The 26,881-nt window shown below is 46.4% G+C and overlaps 1 protein-coding gene across 8 annotated transcripts in view; it reads right to left on the bottom strand.

Annotated features, from left to right (window-relative positions):
* PTH1R (parathyroid hormone 1 receptor) overlaps window positions 1-26,881 on the bottom strand; it is a 152,020-nt gene that overhangs the window by 71,876 nt on the left and 53,263 nt on the right. For 7 of the 8 annotated variants that reach the window (XM_087732126.1, XM_087732117.1, XM_087732103.1 and 4 more), the window contains one exon: window positions 13,653-13,758. In XM_087732126.1, coding sequence (XP_087588252.1) covers window positions 13,653-13,758 — 106 coding nt within the window. Of the gene's footprint in view, window positions 1-13,257; window positions 13,374-13,652; window positions 13,759-26,881 lie in introns of those variants that run through there. The other variant, XM_087732162.1, reaches the window with a different exon arrangement.

The raw sequence follows: 26,881 nt of genomic DNA, 5'->3' as shown, positions 1-26,881 counted from the left end.
GGAAGTGAGGCAAGACCTTTTTCTTCTCCGGAGACTTTGCAGATGCCTCATCCTGGTGTCTCCCTTTCTGTCTCCGTAGTTTGATATGAGTTCAGGGAGACAGGGCGACTGTACTTGTGGAGAAGTGAGGATCAGTGACCACCACACTCCCTGACTACAAACCTAACACAGGCAGGTAAGTGAGCTTGGTAAAAGTCAACTGCTGAGGCAGGAGTTGAAGCTTTGTCTTCTAAGACTTATTTTGGTTCTTCATCCCGTAATAATTTGTTAGAAGGGGCTTCACAGGTCCTGAGACAGCCTTGCTACTGGTCAAACAAATAACCTCTCTGGGAAAAGGTCCTAAGTTCCTTTGTTGAAAAGGAACAGAAAGAAAAAATCTTCCAGCAGTAGGGAAGGACTGGCATGGTGGGAAGATTTCGTTGGTGGCCCTGGAGGAGAATAAAAGGCTTGGTCTCCTTAATCCAACAAGAGAGAATGAGAAAGAAGGTTTTTCTTATCCTATTGGTAAGAAGTATGAATGGAGATGAGCTATGAAAGTGGAAAATGATGCAAAAATGAACAGGGGTAAACTGGCAGTGAACAAAGTTTATACTGGAAATTAAGACAGTGCTTCTGTTCTTCACATCATGTCATGTTTGGGATGAGGTCAGTTAGTTTCATGTCCCTCAGTGATTTTGAGATGGTATCATTAGAGCAAATGGAGGCTGTGGCATTAATGGGGCTAGGAGGAGAGCACCATGTCACTACTCACTGCTTCCTCTGCGTGTAGCACTCTTGGGTTCTGCTGCCATCCTTGCACCGGGACAGGTCAGTGCCTCTTCATCCTACTTCAATATCCTGTATGCTGCTGTCTCATGGTCGGCAGAGTCATTTGTGCTTCCCAAAGACACCTCAGTTTTCCAGCTGGCTCCCTACCTCCACTCCAGATCTCAGAAATCATCTTACACTGGAGCCAACTACTTCCAAGGACAAGAGAAATTCCAAAACAGTCCAGATTACTCCTTCCTTCTTTCCCAGGTGCAAAGATGCCAACACAGCTCCTGTATGTAACTGTGGTCTCATCTCTTGGTGTTGAGACACCCAGCTCATCACTGCCTCAAAACAAGCTAAGCCATAGCAGAGCTCAGCCTCTCTTTCCACCACTACCTCCCTGCACCAGTAAGGGTCACCTCCTCTAGATTCCTGATGCATTTCCTATAAGGCTGTTTTTTACTTCTCATCCCACTCAAGTCCTCAGCTTCAGCTGAAGGCAGCCCAAAGGGTTCAGGCAACAAAGCCCCCATTGAAATATGGACTTCAGTCTGAGGGACATGTGTTGGGAGAGATGATACTAAATGCTGTTTTCACCCACTGCCTTCCAATGGCTGTGCTGGGGCAGGGACTCAAGTCACCAGCAGACAGCTCCTCCTCATCCAGCTCTGCAGAGGACATACCACCACCACGAAATAAGCACTTTGAGAAGATGAGGCATGTTGAAACACCTCAGTTCACCATCTAACTAGAAGTTACCAGCACCTCATCAAAATGCACTGAATGACATGTTCCTCTAATATCAATCATAACAGGGCAGGTATATACCTGCCAGGTATAAGTCAGAAAATCTGATTTACTTCTCTGCATCTGCATGCCATTTTATCACATTTTATCATATTTTATCTTTGCCCATCTTCTAAGGCTAGACTGTAAAATCCTCCAGGCAGAGTGTGTGTCTCGGTGCCTGAGGAGTCTGAAGGTTACTATTATAGTGTACCCATTCATCTCACCGTTGCTTGGACTGTCATGAATACTCCCTTACAGTAGTACCATACTACAGAGTAGTTATAGTAGCACAGATTACCGTAGTTTTAGAACAGATGTGCCTTGCAGCTCTCCTTAGCCCTTGAGGGTTGAAATCTCAGGGCATGGAAATTGAAGTCATTATGGTATTCAAACACTCTCTTTGATGTCATTGCCGCGGGACTTGTCTTTTGAAGGTGGAAAGGCCAGTCACAGAGTGCTTTGTGAAAGGGTTGTGCCACATGCATCTCTCATTTTGCGCTTTCTTCATTTCTGCTTGTCCACCTGAGCCTAGTCAGAAATCCCAGCATGCTGCAGGTTGCTTTGGTGGAAGAGAGAGGAAAGGAGAGCTATATTTGGGCCGTGCCTGCTCACTGATTAGACTGTATCCCCAGGGTGCAATGAGGGCTATTCCCTCCTGCCTGCTACTTTTCCCTTGCCTCCTCCCTCCTTTCCTTCCCCCCGGTCTCAATTCCAATTTCTGTGCAAGTGGTACATGCATGTGGAGAACACATTAAAACCATCTGCGAGGCTGCTTGGCAGCTGGATAAATGCAAACATGGTCTCGAGGTGTTTATCTAGGGGTATGGAATATAAATCAGCCTGACTTATTCTGGCACCGTGCAAGGCACCAGGGAGACCACATTTGGAATACGGTGTGCAATTGTGGTCACTCTATTACGGGAAGGACATTTGGTGGATTGGAAACAGGCAGGGAGGAGCAACCAAAAAAAATGACCCAGCATTTTGGGACAGGAGGGGGAGAAAGGGAGGCTTGGAGGGCCAGTGCCTCTGTATGGGGGTGTTTGGTGTTGCAGATGCATTTCAAATCTGGCTGTCAGAGCATGCATGTATGAGTGCCTGCGTATGTATGGGTATAGATCTGTAGGTGGTACGTCTGTAGGAAGAGGTGTGTATTGTTGTTGAGCTGCGTTGTGCAATGCAGGGGGAGCATATGTCTGTGGGGAAAGATGCTCCACATGCATCCAAGGGCATTTGCATGGGTAGCTGGGGACACAGTGCTGCAGTGTCTCTCAGCGGAGTTGTGTGCAGCGTGTCCTGTGCCAGTGCACGCATCTCTGAACATCTCTGTGTGTGTATGGGTACTGTGTGCTGGCCAGCATGAGGGGAGGGTGAGGAGAGCGGATGGATGGATGTAGGTTCTGCCTGTTACTACTCAGAGACCTTTGCTGGTCCGCACACCGGTGTTTAGTGGGCAAAACACCCCTTGCAATGCTCAGCCCTGGAGGAACCGGACTTTGAAAGGGAAGGACACATGGGCCAGGGGCTGTTCCAAGTCACAATGTGTCTTTACTTACCCCAAGGCAGAATGGGAAAGTCACAAGATTATGAGTGCTACCAGACAATTACTAGCATGACACAGCTCCGGAAAGCTGGCTACCCTGACATCACTAGCCCATTTCACATGCTGCCTGTCCACTCACTGCGCTCACAACCCAAAAGAAGAAATATCACCTTTGATGTCCCATCTGATAACACCCGACCTGCCACTACTGGCCTGACTCAGCCCAGGCATCCTTCTTTCCTCGTTCCAGTACATTTAGTCCTTCCAAAACCCTCCAGATCTCCCTCTGAGAGGGGGTAATATTGGTCATATCATTAAAATAAGCATAGAAATAAGGTTGATAATTAGTATTGCAGTTTAGCCATCCTAGGTACTGTTTTTCACCCTTTCTCCATGTTACTTTACATATCTAACACATGGATCGTTTATGCCTATCATAACTCCTGAGACCTATTCCTCCTGTGCATTGCAAGACCTATATAGGTGCTCAGCAGACATTTCTCAGTGGGATTGGAAGACCTTGGCCCATAAACCTTTTCAGGTAGAGGGCAGCTGTTGGTATTTCCTATCTCTTGTTAGCTCTAATTCAGGCATGACTGGCAAGTCGCCAGCTGTGAAGAGCTGCAAGACCTTGCTAGTCATCACAGTCTGCAGACATGAATGGTACCTGTGGTAGATGGGTTGGGTGGGAGATGATATCTCTCTGTAGGGTTTCAGTGCTCTTTTGACCCATCCTAGAACCACAGATGCAATAAGAAACCCCAGGTGTGACCAAGACTCACTGATTACATCTGTTCCAGTCAATATAACAGACCATAGCCCATTTTCAGGCCCCTCAAGTCCAGCATGGCTCATATCCAAGATTCTGAACTCCCTCTCATGCATGCCCCAGAAGAACAATCTTGTCTGTGCTGCCATCTTGAAAGGTCTCCTGGTCCATGCTGGCCCCCAGATGGTGTCCCAGGCCATCCTAGGCCAAAACTGTGCTGGGAGCATGCTAACAAGGGACGGTTTGTTTTTTTGCAGGAGAGTATTTGGGCCAATGCTCTGGCCCTGCATTGTTGAGCCACAAGGACTGAGAACAGAAACAGGGAGAAGACAGAAAGAGCAGGAGAAGATATGGGTTTATAGAGGTCTTGGGTGCTTAGGGCAAATCCTGAGTGCCCTGGATGCCTTTGTCTCCCTTAACTTCTAAAACACCTGAAGTTACTCACAACTTCTGAGGAGACCCTGGCAGGCTGGATGATCAGGGGATGGTGCTTGAGCCTCTGGAGAGAAAACCAGGAGCAGATCCTGGGCTTCTGCAAGCCCAGAGAGAGCCTGGGCTTGGGTATAGGTCCTTTAGGGACAATGGAGCCATAAACTCAGATGCACAACCCACACACCTTAGGTAAATACACATGGTTTCTCAACTAAAAATAACCTCTTTTCCCTAGCAAATAGGTTTATTTATTAAAAAAACAAGCCATTTTGAGGCAAGCTGCAACACCTAGGACTCTGAGAAAGGATTGCCGATGGCCTTTCCTAATAACAGGTTTGTGTAAAAATCTCTCTTCCCCCACAAAATGTCCCATCTCCTTTTCCAAACCAGGGAAAGACAGGCTTTTAATTCATGGGTGAAAAAAAAAAAAATCAGGTCTGATGGCTTATGGCTGGGAATTTCACTTCATCCCCTTCCAGGTTTAACTTTGGGGTGGCATCAGGCTGCCCACCATGGGTGAAATGTAATATTTGTGTACGTAGAAGAGAAATTTCAGGGTTTCCTGTTCTTTCCGAAAGGCTTTCATCTAGAGACTAAATTTAAAGAAAAAAAGGGGGAGAAAAAAGAGAGAAAAGAAGGAAGGAAGCCAAAGGCTTGTGGGGACAGGTTTTTGGTTTTTTTTGTTTTAGTATTTTGGGTCTCTGTCCCTCGGTGCCTTAGCCAAAAGTGGCAGATGATGCACGTATCCTGAGACAGGCCTGTGCAGAAGCACACTGGACTGGCTCAGCCCTGCCTCCCCATGGCATAGGTTCTTGTGGGGCTGTGCCCATGTCACTCCATGGATCAGAGTCCATGGCAGGTCCTCAGGCTCAGAGGTATGCCTGGGAGGTGGCCAGGGGACAGATGACACTGTCAGGAGGAGGCACACCCTCTGATAGCTAGCATAAAACTAAAAGTTAACATTTTTAGAGGGGAAAAAGGGAATTTAGAGGTTTTTACACATAAACAGCCGTTCATTATTGCTGAAGAAAGTTTAGAATTTTATCAATTTTTTACTTTTTTGTTTGCTAGGACTTTCCTTTGAACTAACAGCCCTGCTAGGAATCACACATGCAACAGCCACATATTCCCACTCTCCAGAAATGCTTGGCACGTCTATTGTTCACCCTGATGCTCCTTAGTCCCTAATTCAACTCCTGAAATGCAGCTTAGACACATATCTAATTAAATTGCATCTGGTTTATTTCAGCTGAACAAGATATTGCTTGAACCATGGTAGCAGATAAAATATTTGAATATTCCACTTGACAGCTAATTGTCTGATCTTTCAGGGCATGGATCAGGAATCAGATGCAAGTTAAAACCAAGAAAGACAGTGAACATCCCTTCCAGCCTCTGGAAGTCTCCTTCTAATGAATATCTCCTTCCAGTCTCTACAAGATGGGTGGACACCGTTACTCTCCATACTTCCATCAACTCTCTCCTTTTTTCACAACATGCAGTTCAAGTTTTAGGCCTGCTGTACTGGTTTTTATGGCCATTTTTAGTAGATGGAGCAACATTAAGATCAGCCCCTTGGCACAAAGATGAAGCCAGTGTTGGCCAGGCTTGTGAAGGTGCAGGTTGGTTGGGAGAACAATGTAACCACCCACTGGTCACTTTGATAGGAGCTGCTCTGGAAGCTACTGCCTTTCGGCACTGCACCATGAGGCACATGGCACTCACTAATAATTGTGCAGGCTGAAGAAAAGAAACTGTGAATTTAATAAAACTGAGACAGTAAAAACCAGCAAAAGGAAAAGGTCAATGCTAAGTAGAACAGATGGGAGACCAAGGTCTTCCTGCTTCCAGAGGATGGTGGAGTGTGATTCGAGGTACTTATCTCTTCTGGGCTGGCTCCTTCCTGGGGAAGAGCTCATGAAGTCCATGCACAGACAGGATCACATTTTCCACTCAAAGAGCCAGTTCTTGTGTGTGTTTCCATGCCAAATACAAGTCTGTGCTGGAAGAATGATGCACAGAAACCTGCTCCTCAAAATCTCATTTCCCCTCGTGGGGGCTAGCAGTGGTGCTGGACTCACAGGTCCCCCCCATAGTGACTTCACATGTGTTAATTTGCCATTTCTAGCCTGCAATTGCCAAGTAAATGCATTAGGAGTGGGTAGCTGCAAGGTGAGAGAGGGAAGAGCAGATACCAGCCCAAAATCACGGTTCAGTGCTGATCCAGGCTACGTCTCATCTTTTAAGACCCACAGATATCTCTGAAATTCAGATTTTTCCCTTTTTAAAATGTTGGCTGAATGAATATTAGAGGGGACAAAAGTAAGTTGCGATGCTGAACTGTGGGAGAAATCAATGACTGCCATAAATCAATGCCCTCACTAAACTGAATGGGAATCTGCCAATTTATACCAGGAAAAGAACTGGCCCATGAAATGGACTCAGCAATGAGATGGGCAAAAGGGGAGGAGAACCCAGGTACCCATTGCACTGCAGGAAGTTTGAAATGCGTTTTCCTCATTTCAAAACAAAACTGGAAGCTTTAAAGTGAGACTGATGATGAGAGTTTTGAGTTTCAGTCAAGCAGGATTTGTCCAAAGATTTTCATCCGTTTCTGTCCACCTGGATTTGAATCTTTGTAGCCTCACCTTGAATTCCAGGACAAAAGGAAATGTGGTTTGTGGCTTGTGCCCTGGCTGAAGAGTGAGGAGATGAGAATCCAAATCTTGGCTCTGCCACAGACTCTCCTTTGAGATCGGAGGTGAGGCGTTGAATATCCCTGTGCGTCAGCTCCCAAGAATGAGGACAGCAGCCCTACCAAACCTTCATGCCAGCTTACGTGATATTTCTTTCTATCTAAAAAATAAAAAAAAAAAAAAATCAAGGTGTCCCAAATTCCCTCACTGCTTCCGAAAACACAGATCATTGACTATTATGGAGTGGAGTAAATCACAGCACTGGGCTGCAATCACACCCAGGCAGAGGCAGGATCCAAGCAGCCCTCTGCCAGGTGGTATCTGGCAACTTCTGATGAACAGGGATAAGCATGGGCCAAGGGTGATGGCTGGACAGGATCTGACAGCACTAAGTGGATGCATACACCCCTTGGTGTGAAGTGGGGTTGCATGAGAGCAAGGAGAGAAGGCAATGAGGGATAAATCAGCTTGGGTTTTCAAAACTTCGGATGTTCAGCTGGTAATGCTCAATGCAGTACTGCTTACATGAACAGCTTTCTTTCCTGGCACGGCTCCTTTCCCTGTGATGGCTCTCTTGTTTATGTGGCTGCATGATGAACCAGATCAGGAAGCTGATCCAGGCGAAATAAAAACCTCCTCCAAAAAGGCTCTTTCTGAGGTCAATCAGTTGCACCACTGGCCCTGCCCATACCTGCATGGTAAAGGGAATATGAAATAGCAAATGAAGTCATGCTTTTTGGTGCTAAGAAAACTTTCCTCTGTACACACACAGGCCCTTAGCACCTCTGTCAGCATAACAGTTCTGCTCGGTGCTCGTTAGCCAAGCTGTCTTATCAAGGATATGGGCTTGTGCTGAAGTCACTCCTTCCCTTTGCCATAGAGATGTCCTGTAGGACCAGTTCATGACGTGACATGCAGTTAGGAGTCCACAGGACTTCATCTTCTCCTTGTCTGAGAGAATAATCATTACTGCTGCCTCCTCACATCTTCCATCTGGCTGCCTCTGAGCTGGCAGAAAAACAGAGCTTCATTCAGTCTGGTTCAAATCCAAATGTGAACTCGAAGTGTTGATGAGAGCAGGTTTGCAGCAAGAGGTCCTCAGAAAGCTCCTTGGAGAAACAGAGGCTTTCTGCTGAAGTGCACTCTGCTATTTCTCATGGGTTAGAGAGCCCCGAGAGGGAAGTATCCCTGCGTGCCCATAGCAATGGATGCGTCTCTCAAAGTCCTCTTCTGACACAAGCTATAACATTGAATGTTGAGGGGTGCAGGACAAAACACCAGAGCAGAGATGAGAAAGCCAGACCTCAGGCGGCACAGCATTCTTCACTTGTTGTAGAGCTTGCATAAGTATCCAGTGCAAAGCAGCTCTATAACATCCATGGGGTCAAAGGCCTCTCTTCCTATCACCTCTGTGGTTAAGAGTTTCCCTGGAGAGATGGGACTCTCAAGTCCAAAGCCACTCCTTGTTGACTTGGGCCAGGAATTTTAAGCAGGAACTTTTTCCTTTCCCAAACATTCTACACCCTGGGCTGTCTGCAGGGTTGTCCCAAAGTTAGAGTTGCTCCATGCTGAAGGCTGCTACAATGGTCTCAGGAGGATATTGGCTCTACAACCAGATCATGAGGTTGGGCAGCTGAGATCCAGCTCTTGCACCAGTGCTTTTTGGTACTTTCAGACATAGTGATGCAGAACTAATGGAAGAGATTTCAATCTCCTTTTTCACCTTTGACACGCTAGGCAGTAAAGCATTGTTTCTGGGAAGTAATACAGATTTAGATTCCTTCAAGCAGAGCTGAATGAATGTGAAGCTTTTCCCTCACCACAAAAAACTATGTAAGAAAGGCTGAAGAAGTCTCATCCTTTGATGACTGTACAATGTGCTTTCCTTATGATCTCCTCAAAATTGCTGCCTCATTGTGGGCTTGTCCTTTTTCCTTCTTTGGAATGACAAACAAAGTGCAGATCTGAACATGAAAGATAATTGGAAACAACATTTAAAAAAAAAAGAAAAAATGAGATGATATGCAAAACTCCTCTTCTTTTCCAATGTCAAAGACAGATGAATTATGCAGACCTTCCCTTCTCTCCTTGTCCACCTCCGTTCCTGCTGCACTGTAGTTGGGCCCTCACCAATCTTTGATAAGTGAGCCTTGAAGTCTACAGGGATGAAACAATCCCCCCAAGGAGCCTCAGTGCTGTTGGCTTGTGATCCTAAATCCCCTGGGCAGGACTAGTCATAGAAATGTTTGTTGGAAGGGACCTCTGAACATCTCTTGTCCAACCTTCAGCCTTCAAAACCAGCATGAGGTCAGGTCAGTCATGGCTTTGTCAAGCCAAATGTCAAAAACCTCTCAAGGCAGAGATCCCACCGCACGTTCAGGTAAGCTATTTTAGTGCTAGGCTACCCTCCTAGGGATCACATCGTCATCAGTAGCCGTATCATACTGCAGCGTAAGTGTTAAATGGTCCATCTACATCAGCAATCCTAGGTTTAATCTGTGATCAACATCTGGAGACAGATGCCACCCCAAAAGATGCTCTTCTCTGTCCGCCAACTCTAGGAGTTCAGATGTTCAAGGTCATCAGTAATCCACCTCTGCTGCACATGATTATCACCAACACCGTGACAACTTTGGCTCAAATTCATAATGGCCCCAATGACCACGACTTTTGCTTTATGGGTGACTTCTTCCGCTGAAGTTCACTGTGCCACTGTCACTTACATCAGGTGAAACCATACTCCCTTCCCTGTTTTTGCAAGGCAGATTGTTTGACCTTGAAGTCCTCCAGGATGCCATGGAGTACCTCTGCTTTATTACGGACAGAGAGGGCAGATTGTGCAAACTTTCCAGGGTCTCATGTATGATCCGTATGGCCATTTTTCAACCACATGGGGACAGTTTCTCCCATTTAGAAGACTTCCAGAAACTAAATGTAACACAGGTAGATATAAAGCAGGACTCTTACGAGGAGCGGCTGAGGGAGCTGGGGTTGTTTAGCCTGGAGAAAAGGAGGCTGAGGGGAGACCTTATTGCTCTCTACAACTACCTGAAAGGAGGCTGTAGTGAGGTGGGGGTCGGTCTCTTCTCCCAAGTAACACGCAATAGGACAAGAAGAAACGGGCTCAAGTTGCACCAGTGGAGGTTTAGGTTGGATATTAGGAAAAACTTCTTCACTGAAAGGTTTGTCAGGCCCTGGCCCAGGCTGCCCAGGGAAGGGGTTGAGTCCCCATCCCTGGAGGTATTTAAAAGATGGGTAGATGTGGTAGGGAACACAGATATGGACCTGGTTTAGTGGGACTTGGCCGTGTTAGATTTATGGTTGGACTCGATGATTTTAAAGGCCTTTTCCAAGCTAAACAATTCTACAATTCTCTTCTATGTATGCTGCCTCCTGCATTGCATACCTTGAACCTGGGCTGATTTTTTCTTTTTGTGGTTACTTTAATTGTTTTTTTGTTTTGTTTTGTTTTCTTGCTGGTTTTTATTTTTATATTTTAAAGGGGCTACACTGTGCCTGTTCCCTTTTGCCCTTTGAATACCAGCCAGATCAATAAATCATTTCAGGCCAAGGGGTGCACTGCTCCCTATGATCTGCAAACATACTTCTCAGTGGGGCTTGCCCCACGTCTAATACAAAATAAGTCTGTTCTACACTGGCAGAAGCAGCCTTTGGAGTGGGACCCATTCATCACACTGCTGAAAAGAAAAATAAAATCCAGGGGTAGGGGTTGAGTCTCCAGTCTTGCTTTCAGGAGGCACTGGGAGCTGTCAAGATAGAAAGGAGCCCGGCTGGCTGCCATAAGGGAGATCTTGCAAAGAAATGAGGTCCTTTGTTCATCTGACATGGGGGCCATCAGTCTGCATTGCCAGCAGGGAGACTCAGTATAGATACAGCGGCACATCAACACCATGGGCTGCCATTATTATCAAACAGAGGGTCAAATGGAGCTGGGCACAGCTCTCTGCCTGCCTGCAGAATCACTTGTTTTCCTTCCTGGAAAGGTTAGGTCTTGCAGAGCCAAAATACAAATGCATCATGAGGGACAACTGTGTCCTACACCACACAAAATCCAAAGACAAGACAGATAGGGGACCTGGCAGGGTGGTAACACAACCCAAGTCCTCCATGGCAGTTAGAAGAGTCCTCCTGACACCTAGGTGGGTGCTCCTCAGAAATACTCTGAGTGATATCACAGAAGACTGCCTGAAGGCTTGGGGTGGCCACCCAGGATTTATATTGCTCCAAGTCACAACCACTTTGCCCCCACAAATATTGTCTGCAAGTGGAGGCTGGTGCATCTTAATTGTGAAGACCATGTTGCCCTTCCCAGGCTTTTTCTTTTGGGTCTGTAGTGAGGGAAGAGGCAATGGGATGAGGTCCTCCATCTGGCTGAGAAGGACACAGACCCATATGTCCTTGGGTGATTAGCACAAATAGACACCAGGCCCCAGGTTCTATATCATCAAAAGAGGAAAGGACTGGACCTAACCACTTTTAACCCTGGGCTCTGAAAGCTTTGTGGAAAAACTAAGCTTCTGAGTCTTAGCCAAGAAATTAATTGCATTAAAGCTAACACAGTGCAGATTATAGCCTTTTGTTCTGTCACCCCCCACCCCATAAGAGGATCTAAAGCTATCCATCTCCTCTGACTCCTGCAGCATGAAGGAGCAGACACACTGCAAAATGGAGATTGAGTCAGTCTGTTCACAAATACCCCATAGCATTATCATTTCAGGTGTCCAAGGGCACCTGTAGTTTAAAAATCTGTGGATGGCAGCTCTTTCGCAAAGTGAGAAGATCTTTTCCAAATTGCAAAATCCTCTGTCTGCAGCCATTGACTCTTTAGACCATCTCAGAGATGGTCTGGCAACTTGCTGCCTTATTTGTGAAGCGCTAGAGTGAATTTCTGGAGTGTTATGGATGCGCTGCCACAGGAAGTTCTTTCACATCTTAAGAAATGGTTTCTTGGGAAAAGTTAAATTAGAATTCATTCTGCCTTTGGATTAGTGGACCTCTTGCAGATTAATTTGATCTAACTACCTATTGCTAATGATTTCCTTGAGTTTTTAAAGCCTTGAATATACTGCTGTCAGTATTGATATCAAGATGATTCCTCCTCTTGGCTGTACTATTTGGGATTGGACAGAAATTTGCTATAGAGGATGGAGCAATGAGCCCGAGTTTTATTGCCTGAGCAGCTCAGAATATCTTTTTTGCAAAGCCAGGACTTAGGTTAATGAAATATCTAAATGACAATGTATTAGATTTCTTTCTGTTCCAGTCAATGGCAGAGCTAATGCTGGCCTCAGGCGCAGAACCAGGTCTCAAAACGGGACCGAGGGTATGCTTGCAAAGTCCTGTGATTTAATTCCTTTGCTCTACCAAACTGACCATGATAAAGAGCCCAAAGTCTGCTTGTCAGTCATATGCATCTCCCCAGCCCTACTAACACTGCTGCTGACAATTAAGGAGAGAGATTAATACTAAATGCTGACAGTCTCACAGAGAAGAGCTAGAAAATAGGGTGTGAGAGAAAGACCAGCTGGCTGACATCACCAGATCCCAAGGTAGGCAGGTGGTCTATAGTACAACAGAAGGAAATGCCTTTGCACACATGTTTTTTAATGAGGTGTTAATTGGGCATTGGGTGAACAGGACAAAGAAGCAACAGAGGATGTGGCTTGAGGTTTTGGCTGATGTAAAGCCGGAGGCCTGGAATAAAATGAAAGCTTGGCTTTTATGGCCCCTTGCTGTCATTTCCAACAGGAGAGGGATACCAGGTGGGCAGGCAACTCTGCTCTAAAATCACAGCTGGCTTTGGGGACTTTTCCCCTGCTGGTGATGTCTCCAGGTACTCCCACAGTGCTGGCTGTGGGGAGAGAGATCTCCGAGACGCAACGGTGAAGGTGAGAGGCATTCTGGCTTGTCCCCTTCTCTCAGGCAACAGAGGGAGGTGATGGGACAGGACGCCCACCCAGGACTATCTGGGTGGATGCAGGGTGCCTCAGCATACAGTCCCAATGCCAATAATTAACACATGTGAGTTTGATGAAAGAAACCAATGGGGGATGATTATTTCGCTACCCACATGAGAGAGCTTTTTCCCTCCCTTCTCCCTCCAGCCCTACATCTGGTAGTGATTTTGCAGCCCAAAATAGAAAGGAAGTGGAAGAAAGAGGCTTAGCTGAGCTTGGGCCCGTTTGAGGAGAATAGAGAGAGAGTATGTCAGAGGGAAAGGGAGAAGGGCTGTTGGAAGGATGCTTTGTTTCCCATACCACTGGTGTCTTGCTGCAAAGGATCTTGGGAAAACTGATGGTTGATGCTATCTCCCATGCTTTGCCTGGTGATGCTAGCTCCTGTGCATTGCCTCCGCTTTGGGTATAGTGATAAGGGCTGTAAGCCCACGACCATGACTCTTGCATCTTCCTGACCCCTTGGCATCTGGAGTTCTGGAGCAGGAGAAAGGGGCTGTGACAACTTTGTTTTCCAACACCTTGTGCTGAAAAATCTTCCCCATAGCCTAACCTGAAAAACCAGTATGTTGGGCCTTCTTCAGTTGTCTCCCTCACATGCTCTGACCTCTGCGTATGGGGCTGAGGAGAAGGGCTGGGGTAGAGCAGAGAGGGGCCCAGACCTAACCATACAGCCTGGGTTGCTGTGGAACACTCACCATGCACCTTGGGCACCTTGGCTTTCAGGTGTCGTTCGCACTTAGCCTTGGCTTTTAGCAGTAGGAAGATCTGCTCCTCTTTGGTGATGACATCATCAGCATCCACCTGCAGTGATGGGGAGAAATGAGGTTACACCTCAGCACACAAAGAGCAGCAGGACACAAACTTCCTAGATAACGCAGGTGATCTGAATGCAAGATCTCCTTTGCATCAGCAGTTTCCTCCACCAGCTTTGCTCTGTGTATCTCAGTTTGCTCAGCAGTTAGTGTCCCAAGCAACACCTCTTACAAGATGCCACATGGAATCATCTGCGTACATGGCAAAGGAAGCACACGCTGCAATTGCTCACATCATACACATGCACACACAGGAAGGCAGCAATCCCTGGGGTGGTGCGCCCCAGCTTGCAGGGATGAGGCTACTCTGCAAGAGGAAAAAAAATCCTAGTAAATAATATTGTACCAAGGACTCCTCTCCTCTTAAGAATTGTAACCTGCCATCATCAGCACAGTGCTATGTCCACCTCTGCATGCAGGCATTCAGCCACATGGCATCAGCTTCTACAGACATCGTACCTAAATCCCAGAACATGTGTAGAGGGGGCTGCCTTAGGCAGGGCTGTGAGCTGACAGTGTCTGCCCCCCAAAGACGGAAGGCTCAGGGAAAAGAGTCTGTGAGCATCATCCTGGGAAGATTAGATTTCTTCTCCTGTAAGATCTCCAGAGGTCAAGGGACAAGACAAGGGAGGACAGGGAGGGTGCTTTACCCAGAGCCTGTTTTACCCTCCTGTTTGCTGCTTGCTGATATGTGGTGATACCTGGCCCTCAAAGGCACTTGCTGGTCATTAAAAAAAAAAGGAAATTCTTACTTCATGAAGCTGGCATGTTCCTGACATCAGGAAGCTGAGGGTACGACCGTGGGGAAGGCTTGTTCTATGAATGCTTTGGTTGTTATAGCATACAGAGCTTTGATCTAATGCAATATGGCTGCTTTAATTTTCTGCTGTGCCTCTTGGGTACTTAGCTTGTGTGTCCTGCTCAGACATCCAGGACCAGTCCCACTGCCAGATAAAGTCTGAGATTAGGAAGAACTTTCTCCCAGGTGAGTTTGGCAGGAATGGATGGAAATTTCACTGTACCCATCCCAGCTACACTGGGATGACACTGCCTTTGTTCTTTCCTGCTTTTTTTCCCCTAAAAGAACAGTGTACTTAACCTCCTACATTAATTTTCTGCCCTAGATTTGAACGGGTGATGCAGATCATACCCTGTAGGTGCTTTGTGATTTGTAGCATAAAAGGGGGTGAGGAAAGTTGTGGACTATGTCCATCTACTGGCAAGCCTCCCTTGCAGGATCTGACCACCCTTGTGAAACCTTTGAGGTTTGGGTCCACCCTTGGTACTCTGCCAGTCATGGCAGAAGAGGCCTGGGGAGGTCAGGACTGGGAGGGATCCTCATCCACAAGATCACCCCAAAACTGGTTCAAAGCACAGAAGAGCCACACGTAACGCCTTATAGGGCTCCTGAATTAAGGATGTTGGTAAGACACTAGCCTGAGAGAATTAAGTGATGTAGTAAGTTGGGATAAATCACCACTCCTCATTGTCTCTCTTTCCCTAATATTTGTCTGTCTTGATTAATCAGACTATAAATACAATGAGAGCAGATGTTGCCTCTCTCTGGATTTGTACAGAACTTAGCACTCACTCACTCGTAAAAGCGTAATGTAAGCAATAAGGGCTGCAGTACTGTTTTATACAAAGCAATGTCTTTTTTTTTTTCTTTTTTTCTTACTTATATTGACTGCGCCTGTGAGACTGGCCACTGTAAATCTGTAATGCAAAACCTAGGGTAGCGCTCCGCATCCTGATGGATGGAGCAGACCTAAACCTCGATGCATAGTACAGGCAGGCAAAGGAAAGAATACAAAACCTTGTGAAGCCAGTAGTGATCTGCAGATGAGCAGGAAACCTGTCAATAGGTTGTAGAGCCTGCCCATGGAAGCGCCTGCTCATTTCAATCCCTCTGAAGCTCAGACTGAAGGGGGGTTATGACAATTTGCTGTACTCCGCAAAACCACCGCTATTCGGAATTAAGGTTCCTTCACTCATTTTAACTTAATTCATTTTGGAAAGCAAGTAAGATAAACCAGTTGAAGGCCAATCAGTTCTCGAGCAAGACTTACTACAAATGACATAATGAGGGTTAATGAAATCCAGCTCAGAAGTAAACTCAGATTCAATTTCCCAGTGTGCTTCTATGGAGAGGAGCGGTGGATGTTTGAGCAGCTGGTGTGGTAACGGACACACAGATGGATAGCTAGATCTGATAAGGGGATTGTGAGTAAAACAGAAGTTAGTTTTTTATGTCCTTGGAAAAAATCCATGCTAAAAATTGTTCAGAAGTGGGAGCTGGTTTCAAAACCGCGTTAACGTTAATGCAAAACAAAGCCATCCCTTTCCAGATGTTTGGCCTGTCCACATTTAAGGCAATATCCCGCATTTCAACTCTTTCATTAGAAACATAAAACCTCTGGACCAAATCCTGCTGTCATTTATATCTGCACAAACCCTGAATGATTCCACCGAAGCTGGAGGAGGTAGTCTGGATTTCTAGTGGCCAGAGCAGAACCTGACCTCAGGCATTTCAAATGATTCATCCCTTGCACGCTTGGTCCTCAGGCTTCTTTGGCGGTGTTCTGCCAGGAGGGCAGCTCCCAGCCAGACCGTACCAGAATGTGGTCTCCAGGCCAGGCACAGAAAATAAATTTTACTTCCCAGAAAGGGAGATAAATCTGAGTGCTGTGCCCAGAGCTGGGCAGAACGGCTGGGGCAGAACTCTGAACTCAACCCAGGTTTTCAGCTTTCCTGGGCCCTGGTTACCAGCCTTAAATTTCCAAAACCTGCCAGACCCTTAAAAAAAACCAACCCAACTCCCCATTCTCTCCCCTCCCCCCAAACTGGTTTAAATGCTGAGATACATTTAGGACATGTCTTTCTGTGTTTCTCCTTGGTCAAGGAGGCTGAAACATGTATGTAAACACGTATATGAATAAGAATAGAGATTTTCATTAAATCCTGTTGACTTGAAGGAGACATCTATTCTCAAGAGACTTGTAGGAAAACTATGCAGTCTGGCAATGCTGCTCCTTTCCTGCTGAATAACTCACATTAAACACCTAAGGAAAACTGGGCTGATACTTCTGAACTTGTCGTCCCCTCCTGTCCCGATCCCACCTTCCATCCCTTGCCTAACCCCTTGCTGAGACATTTCAGTGTGTCAGCCAGGCTGAAAGCTCTCCAGGAACCGAGGACTGAGCAGTATGCTGCTGGATCAGACACTGAAATGGCTCAGTCTTGGGCTCAAAGGACAGTACATAGGACAGGGCAGACACCCACAGCTGGAAACTGTGGAGCAGCTTTGGACCTGTCAGCTGCTGGAGGACTTTTAACTGTTCAATACCACTCTTTACTGTGCATCTGATTTTCTTGCTCTGGGTCTTCTGATCTTAAGACAATGCTGCACTACTCATCTTTCCATCTTGGCTGTCAAAGGTTAAAAGAAATCCACAGGAACATTTTTCTTTGCAACACAGATGCACTCATGATATTAGGCATATTGGGATCTGGCTTGGCAAAACTTTCTCTTTGACAAACAATCTCAACACCTGATTGAAAAATACTGTGGGAAGGCCTTGCTAAAATCATTAGCAGTTGCATATGCCAACTTTTTGGAATTTGAATATCCCTAGGTAGCAAAATAAGTGGCTTCATATTCAGAAGTGCTGAGGTATGGGCTGCAGGAATTTGTAACGGGTGGGAGCTACTGCTGGTGAAGTAGCCAGTGCTTCGGAGTGGATTTGGATCCTTTGGGTTGGGAGAGAGATGGGGCTGGAGATACTGGTATGAGAGGTGTCTGTAAGATAGTGGGTGGTGCAGAGAAAAGGTGTTAATTAGTCACAATTTTCCAGAATTTGAGACCTGGGAGGAACAAGATGAAAACAAGGTCTAAAAGAAACAGGACAATGCATGTAAGCAAATCACATCAGTGGATTCAAAATAGGATTAGACAAATTAAAAAAAGACAAATACATCAGTAGCTATTAAACACTGTAGCCTGGATGCAAATTTCTGATGCACGAAGGTCTTAAACTGCTGATTGACAAAAGCTGGAAGGTGACAACCATAAAAGCTGCCTCTTTCTCTAAACATCCTAAACTGCAGCTCCTGGGGATGGTCTGTTAGGACAGAAGATTGACTGAATAAGGCTATTTTCATATATATCTGTAGGCCCTCTATTTTTCTAAGGCAACAGAACCCTTGTGCCCTGCTGAGCATCCTGGAACATACATGTACATTCAGGGTATGGTCCAGTTTGACATGCTCAATCTACGCTGTGCATGCTCTGCATCTGCTGTTCAGGACCATGAAAAAGTAGATGCTAGAAGTATTTCATCCAAGTGAGCACTGCAGCCAAAACTCACCAAGATTCACATGTTCAACATTTCACTCATCTTTTACTAAGAATCTCTGCTATGAGCCCACCCATTTGCAGCCCAACACCTCTCATCACAGAATGCTTTGGGATGGAAGGGACCTTTCAAGGCCATCCAGTCCATCCCCCTGCCATGAGCAGGGACATCTTCAGGTTGCTCAGAATCCTGTCCAGCCTGGCCTTGAACGTTTCCAAGGATGAGGCATCTACCACCTCTCTGGGCAACCCCTTCCAGTGTTTCACTACCTTCACTGTAAAAAATTTCTTCCTTATCTCTAGTCTGAATCTCCCCTCTTTTAGTTTAAAACCATTCCCCCTTGTCCTATTGCTATTGGCCCTACTAAAAAGTCTGTCCCCACCTTTCTTATAAGCCCCCTTTAAGTACTGAGAGGCCGCAATGAGGTGTCCCCGCAGCCTTCTCTTCTCCAGGCTGAACAATCGCAGCTCTTTCAGCTTTTCCTCATAAGAGAGGTGCTCCATCCCTCGGATCATTTTTGTGGCCTACCCTGGCCACGCTCCAACAGCTCCATGTCCTTCCTGTGCTGAGGACCACCAAGCTGGACGCAGGGCTCCAGGGGGGTCTCCCCAGAGCGGGGCAGAGGGGCAGAATCCCCTCCCTCGCCCCGCTGCCCACGCTGCGGGGGATGCAGCCCAGGAGACGCTTGGCTTTCTGGGCTGCGAGAGCACATTGCCAGCTCATGTCCAGCTTTTCATCCCCCAGTACTCCCAAGTCCTTCTCGGCAGGGCTGCTCTCTGTCCCTCCATCCCCCAGCCTGTGCTGACACCGGGGGTTGCCCCGACTCAGGTGCAGAACCTTGCACTTGTCCTTGTTGAACCTCACGAGGTTCACACAGGCCCCCCTCTCCAGCCTGTCCAGGTCCCTCTGGATGGCATCCCATCCCTCAGGCGTGTCAACTGCACCGCTCAGCTTGGTGTCATCTGCAAACTTGCTGAGGGTGCACTCGATCCTGCTATGACATTGATGAAGATATTGAACAGCACTGGCCCCAGCATCCTCTCATTCTGCAGATGCTCATTAGTCAACAGAAAGGAACAAACATCACACGTGCTTGCCAACAGAATACCTGCCTTGCTAGCCAACTGGGGATATCCAGGATGAGATTTGCCAGTCTGAGGTATTCACTCAGAGTTTCCCTTATAGTCACTGAGTATTTAGATACACAAATCAGCTAAAATTCATTCCATCCTCAAACCACCACCTAAAATAAATCAGATCAGCTGTGGGGATTTTTTTTTCCTTTTTTTTTTTTTCCTTTGGGCAGCTGGTGACTGCAGTAATTAGTCACATTAAGAACATTGAGAAGATCTGTGAAGTTCAGGAGCACAGCTTTTGCTAGCATGAGCTCTAGGGGCAAGAGAAGCATCTGAGGGAAGTCAGAAATAGTGTCACAGACAGGTACATCTCCCAAATCCAACTATTTGGAAGTATGAGGTCATCATGCCCCTGAAGAAGTTAATCACTCTGAAAGAGCTGACAGCAAATCCCTTTTCATGAGCCCTCCCTAACTCTCTTCAGCATAAATTCCTGCACTAAGCTTGCTTGGCTTCAAATTTACAGAAGCTCAAGGGATGCAGACAGGCTGGGCACTGCACAGGTAGGTGCAGAAGGACAGCTTTGCTCTTCACTCCTGCTGTTACAGACTGGGTGCAGCTGGAAGGCATGGGGCTCCCTAGCCTCCTCAGTTTTGCAATCTAAACCCATCTGCTACTTTTTCTCAATGTTTATCACCTCTCAGCTTTGCAGCACTGTTTTTTGCCAGACAAAAAAAAAAATCCTTGTGGGGAAAAGATCTAGGAATGTTATTTTTTTTTTCTCCCCCTTGTTCAGAGAAAGCAGAAAGGCAGAGCAGGAGGCAGGCCAAACAGGGAAGGGTGAAGTGACAATGCTATCCAGAGGCTGTTAAATCAGTTTTGGTTCAGCTTTTTTTTCCCCTCTCCCTTACCCCCAGAGGAGGCCATGGGGTAATTATGATAATGTCTTCTGGTATTTCCATTTCATTGGCTGATCTCCCAGCCACTAAAGTAAACCCCAAATCTCAACGGGGAGGTCATATTCGTCCTTGTTTATGGGACTCATTTTCAGAAATAACACTATCCTTTTTGTGAAACTTCCCTGGCAGCAGCTCAAAAAATAGCTAAAGGCAAACAGATTCCTTGGTCAGGATTGAGAGCATCACAGCTGCTCGATGGGCCCAAGGCAAGGGACTGCTGGTGATCACCATCTTGGAGAGCAGTAGACCAGGTAATCGCTGGTGTGAAGAAGGAAGGGAGTGCAGGCAAGAGAGGGGTTCAGGAGAAAGAAGGGAAATGTGAAAATGAAAGCATCAGTCCTGGCAATATGGAGGGAAAAGGGAGGTGGGTCCCAGGGGTGTGGGAACAGGGTGGGACGTAGGTGGAGCCAGCTGTGCAGGTCGCACCCCAGACCAGCCCTGCTGATTTTGGTGATCACCTCTGGGACAGCGATCATAGTGCTGTCTTTTTCTGAAGAGTGAACCTGATGGACTGAGGTGGGGACACAGAGACCAACAGTCAGCTTTGGGGAGTGTGACAAAACTTCTCTACGGTTTTCCTTTAACAGTGCCTTAGGTGAGCTGGGTGAAGGGTCTAACTGAAACCAAGCAATATAAAGTCATAAACCAAGTCCTTTTTCTGCAACCGAGACTACAATTGAGCTGAGGGAATGGGTGGGAAGAAAATGAAGTTAGAGCTACGTTCCAGCCTTGCTGATGGAGCAACCCCTTTCCTAAACTCTGTAAGGTCAAGATAGCTGTTAGAATTAGGAGGTCAATCTAACCAAGTCTAATCTAACATCAGACCTGCAGCTGCTACAGGTGAGCATACCTCTACTGATATCAGAGCATCAGGCTGGGCCAAAGACGATGCGGTATTGATGCTAGGCATGCAGACAAGGGTGGCACAACTAAATAATGCCACAGAGTAGGGATTTAGCTGTCCTGGGCAGGAGCTGATGTAACCTTCACCATGGGCTGAGCCAAAATTGGGTCAGCAAGGAGCTTGTGGTGACGGGGAATTGCTCAGAAGCAGGAAAAGGTGGCAGGGTGGATGTGGCTGGGAACACAAGGCATTGCATGAGGTTGGTCAGCGGTGCGGTGGCAACATGGGATGGTGTAGAATTGAGATCCTGACCTCTGTTTTTTTATAGATGGAATTGCCTTCCTTTAGATGAGAGAGAATGGATTCTCTCCATTATTTTGTGATTAGGCTTAGATATCTAGTTTATCTTCCCTGTTTTCCTACAATTCTACAAGCCCTGCATCTCCTGGCCACTGGGCCCTGCTGGTTTACTCAGGTCCAGATGAACCCTGGCAAGTAGGGAAGGACCAGGGATTTGTATGTGCTGTCTTGGACAAAATGTACCCTGCGCACTCTCTCTTACTGGGTCTGCTGCCAGTCCTATAGCAAAGTAGGATCTGTCAGGCTGCAGCTCAACTGGTGATTAACCGTGCCCGGTGTCTGGCTGTATTTCACAAAAGAAATACAGGTATGCTTGTGATTTGCTGGATTTGCATGCTGGCTTTTGCAGTTACTCAGGGCACATGCTCCCTGGGAAGCAAAACTCCTTGTTGGGTTCAGAAGGAGATCGTGACCCCACTACTTGACTCTGGAAGCTGGCACTTCAGACAAAATACATCCCTCACCCCCTAAAAGCTGCTCTGGACTTGTGCATGGACTGTGAGGGTCTGGCACTTCATATTTCAGTGACAGATTACAGCATCTCCCTCGTGGAGAGACAGAGCAGAGTAAATACAGATAAACGGTGTTTATTCTCTTCTAATTTGGGCAATGCTGGATCTGCCCACTGCCCAAATAATCTAATTCCCTTTCTTAATATCCTGCTACCTCAGTGCTTCTTACCCTCTGCCTGCCTGCACGGTTATCAGTGCCTTGGCATAGAAACCATACAAAAACAACAACAACAACAACAAAATCCATTGGGGGCAATTTGTTGCAAAGAGGAGCTAATTGGTGGAGGAGAGCAGGGAGTGGTACTTGTTCTGCCCTGAGGGATTTAATTTAGCTGAATAGGCATTATTTCCAACATTAGGGAAAAAAATGTGGTTTGAAACCTATTTTCTTTCAGGTTAATACTGGAAAGATTTAAAAATAAATAAAGCCAAAATGCCAGTTGGCCCAGCCAGAGATACAGTAGGGGAAGCAGCAGAGGCATGAACCACTTCCAGCAGCTAATTGCAAAAGCTATGGAGCTGTGGTTTGCTCGGGACACTGGAGTGGCAAAGAGGATGGGAGGAGGAAGGTCGTTTCATAGCAGAAGACCCTGGACTCATGGACAGATCAGGTCCAGGCATGAGAAAGCAAATTTGAGGCCCCCTCTGCTGCTGGGTCTGCAGCTCGCATGGGCTGCTGCAACGGGACTGAGTCTAAGTCTCAGGGGGGCTAAACATCAGATTTCCCCACCTGTTGTGGGACGAGATGTGAGCCTAGCAAGAGCTCCTGTTCTTGTCCTTGAGCTCTGCTGTGCCCCATGAGGAACAAGCACTCATCTCTCTCTCCCCTTGCCAAATATCACCCAAAGTGATGTTGCAATGATGGCAGGAATTCAGATTTGAGAGCTCAGGCAGGTGGGTGCTGAGCTGAGCTCTCTACGTTGCTGTCCTACCGCATGAAGCAATGCATGTGTCTGTCCCTCACCCCACTTACAGAGGACGGGAATCAACCTTGCGAGACGTCTTACTCCTTTTAAAGGCTGAGCTTATAAACACCAGAATGGAACAATCAAACCAAGAGGGTGTGAAGACAGAAGGGTGAAAGGAGGAGGAGGCCCAAGAGGCACCCAGATGAAGAAGAAGGTGGGGGAAAAGGAGTTGATGTGAAGGAGAAGGAAGAGCTGGTTGGATCCTGATGAAATATGACAAGCACTGATAGGTTAGTGCACAAGCTGCTCTGCTCTCTACCTGTTTTTCCCAGCTCCAAGAGGGTAAATGAAGTTGGTGATTTTGCCTTAATCCCTTGACCACATGACCCAAACCACCGCCTGCTCCAGAACAGGAGGATGTCTCTGCTCCAGCTAGCTGGGCTCAAGGACCCTGCACTGCAGCTACAGAAAGCTGAATAACTTCACGCTGTGTTCAGGGCTATCTCAGCCCTTCCCATGGCTGCCCTCACCAGCTTGGCTGGTCCCTGCTCTTCATCCTACCCTCAGACCCAGATCTCCCATGTCTAGGAGGTGTCTAGACACTTTTGAGGAGCTTGCCTTCCTGTTTCTCAGGGCCTCATTGCCCTGTAAGGAGAAGGACACACTCCTACCCTCAATCATAAATCTATCCTCTCTGCCCATGTAGAATAGAGTCCAGGTCTCAGCACGGTTCTCCCATGAATGCTATAATAAGAAAAATGCCAGTGAATGGAAAGAGGAAAAGTCGGCATAGAAAGATGCTGGGCAGAACTGGGAATGTCTCATCCTGTCGCTGTTTCTCAGGGAATAGTACAGGCTGTGCTGGTCTGTTTGATGCCCTTTCAATCCCATTTGCTCTCACTTTGCCTTGGGCAAACCTCATCCTTCAAGCAGCACAAGAAGAGTGGAAGAAAATCTGCCTGGACAAAGCACAACTTGCAGACTCATGATAACTCATGCCAAAGGAAAGTAACTGATTTGAACACAGATGTCCACTGCATTTATGACCATACGGCAAAAAATTTCTTTGGGATGGAGTGATATTTATCATCCTTGTCACTTCCAAACTCTTCAAGTTGATTAGCTGTAGAGATCTCCGTCCTTAGCCATCCTGGCGTGCTAATGCCTCTATTACTAAGTGATCTCATGATTTACAGTCAGCACATATCATTTATCAAGGAGAACTGACATTTATGGTGCATTTCCAGGACCTGGAGTTTTAGGAGAACATCTGTCTCGCCAAAATGACCACCTGCTTTCCTCTTTTACGCCCCTGGAGCAAATGAGGTGTAACGCAAGAGGCTGAACTATGAAAAAAGGTCCTTCCAAGCAAGGAGAAAATTCACCACAACTGCTTCTCAGTGCTGCCCAAGCAGAGGTGGTCTTCCCAGTCATTAGAAGATGGAGCTGGTGTAGAGAGGTCAGCAGTGATCAGTACTGATTTGAGTTATATTCTTGGATCATAAATAACACACATCACACTCCACACTTGTGCAACAGGAATCAGGAATGATTAATCCCAACCAAACGCTAATGTCTAAAATATTCAGATGAATCACACCCTGAAACTGCCAGTTCTCCCTTCTGACTACAGTGGGTCCAGAGAAGGACTCACTCAGTTGGAGGCATCCACATGTCTCCAGATTTCTCACGTGAGATGAGACAAACCCTAGCCTGAACGTCAGCTGGGTGTCCAAGCTTGAGATTAACACCTCCCAAGGACTGTCCTCTCTGTTTAGACCAAGGCAGGGGCTGCAGGCTTAAACCCAAGCTAGAAAAGCAGTTCTGTGCTCTCTGAGCTGCCAGATGGATGCAAGATTGCTCCTTGGTACCTACTTGGCAGCTGAACATGATGCCTGACCCTCCTGTGACTTGGGGTTCCCTTGTCTGTTGCTGATGGAGCCCTGTATCTGTGCCCCACTGGCTGAAATATCGGGAGAACCATAAAAGAAAGTAAAGGTCACTCTGACATTGTGTTTTGATTTGTCTTGGCTCACACCCATACCTTTCTCTCATCTTCAAGGGATGATACAAAGAAGTGCACTGTAAGACCCCCCTGTTTCTCAGCATGTGAGCCTAGCTACAATGCTGGCTTCTCTCTTTCTCTCTTCCCCTCATTCTTTGAAAGCAGATGGTTTGTTTTGGTTTCATACCTTGCTGTCTACAATGATTGTTTCACAACTACCAGGGCTATGAGGCTTGATTTCTGCTGTTTCTTTTTCCTTCTACATTTTATTTTGTCTTGCAAAACAAGAGTCCAAAAGGCCATGGAAGGGGTTCTCTTGTGAAAATGGACACCTCTTTCCTCCTTCCTATGGTCCTACCACAGATGCAAGGAGGATCATCTGAGTACAGACCCTGTGGTCCTGGAATTGTTTAAGGAAAGTCTGGTGCAGTTATGTAATAGATAATGTCACTTGGACAGAGCAACATAAGGGATGTATTTTTCTTGATTCTTCATGGGAAAGTCCAGCTCCTTCCCATTTGTCTCCCCGGTTCTCTTGCATCTCTCAAGAACAACTGCGTTTTAGTTTTCTTTCCTGGTTCTCAAAGCTTCAGGCACTGTTTTTTTTTAAAGCCTTTCTAGGAATACTCTCCCTGGATGAGGGAGTTGGAATTCAGTCTTTTACTCAAGTACTCAGAATTGTCCTCAGACAAGAGAGATGGTTGCAGTCAGCTGGGCCAAGGACGCAAACAGATCTGTTTTAACGCACTCTGACACTTATTCCCTTGTTATCCTCCCACAGTGGAAAGTACCGGTAAGTGCAGGAGAAAGATTGATATAAAATCATGAGATTAGAGCTCTAGAAAAAGACTACTTTTTACTCTTATTTCTCATACCAGCAGCAAAAGAGCTGGGGGTTATAAAGCACAATATGCCCTGTGGGAGTGTGCTTGGGAGGAGGATGCCAACAGCCTTTCCTCAGCTCTCCAAACTGCACAGAAATGGGATTCTCTCCATTTCACAGCTAACTACTGTTGCTTGTCTGAAACCAGGTCATACCATTCATGCTAAGGAATGAATGATTCCCAGTGGAGTGTCTAAATTGAGAGCCATTTAAGACAACAATTAAAAGAAAGGTCTATGAGTAAACACCTGGTACTAATTAGTAAGAATTAATTACCTTTTATTAAGTAGTAATACTAGCAAAAAACATTCTGGTGACTTTGGTCCATGAGTACTAACAATAGGTGTGCCACTGTCACACCTCAGCAGTTTTTAGATGCTCAAAATTAGACAAAATACAGATTCATGTATAGAAATAACAAATATTGGATATACTCATCCAACCCCACACATACAAATATCTTTGTTTTTCTTTCAAATCAAGCCAAAACAAGCTTTTCCTGTTTTGCTTGTGAAATACTCATTAAAATGTTGACTATAACATCATTAAATTCCCCTGAGGTGCAGCTGTAGAGGGAAAATGTTATTCTTCCTATTATTTGCCAAAAAAGTGACAAGAATCCCAATTTTTTGAGCAGTACAGAGGTAAGAAAATCAGATATCACCAGTAAACCACACTTTGTTTCCCCAGCAAGAAGCATGGACGGTCCTGGTGTCAAGCTGCTCTGGTTCTCCAGCCACACCCAAAGGCACAGCCACTCTCCTTTGCCAAGAACGTGCCAGAATTGGTATTTCAGGATAAAGGTTTTGGATCCAGAGACTGATGGAAAGGTCTTGATAAGAACATCTCTGAGCTGCTCTGCATTCGTTTATGGTAGAGCAGTGCCCCTACTACCACCAACTGCTGGGAACTGAGGCACACAGTGATAAAGGTTGGTGACATCTCACCTAACTTGAAGCATCTAAAATGCAGATGTGTCATCAGAACTTGACACTCAGGGTCTCTTTAGAAGAAGAGGAGAGAAATAAGCACTTTCAGAGAGCTGCTGTTCTGCTCTGCATTAGGACTTTGACACCAGGATGAGACAAATCATGCTCTGGACTCTGCTAGTTGTATTGGTTATGTTTCCACTGACTGTACAAGAAGCCTGGGGTGAATTCAGCCTGAAGAAGCTCATCCATGTCCCCTGTAAGTCACATCAGTCCCCACT

This window comes from Nipponia nippon, unplaced genomic scaffold (assembly GCF_047370975.1).
Source record: "Nipponia nippon isolate SJK-2023a ecotype South Korea unplaced genomic scaffold, ASM4737097v1 scaffold_1, whole genome shotgun sequence".
Taxonomy (NCBI): Eukaryota; Metazoa; Chordata; class Aves; order Pelecaniformes; family Threskiornithidae; genus Nipponia; species Nipponia nippon.
Note: the sequence above shows the minus strand (reverse complement) of the source record. Positions and strands in the feature narration are given on the sequence as shown.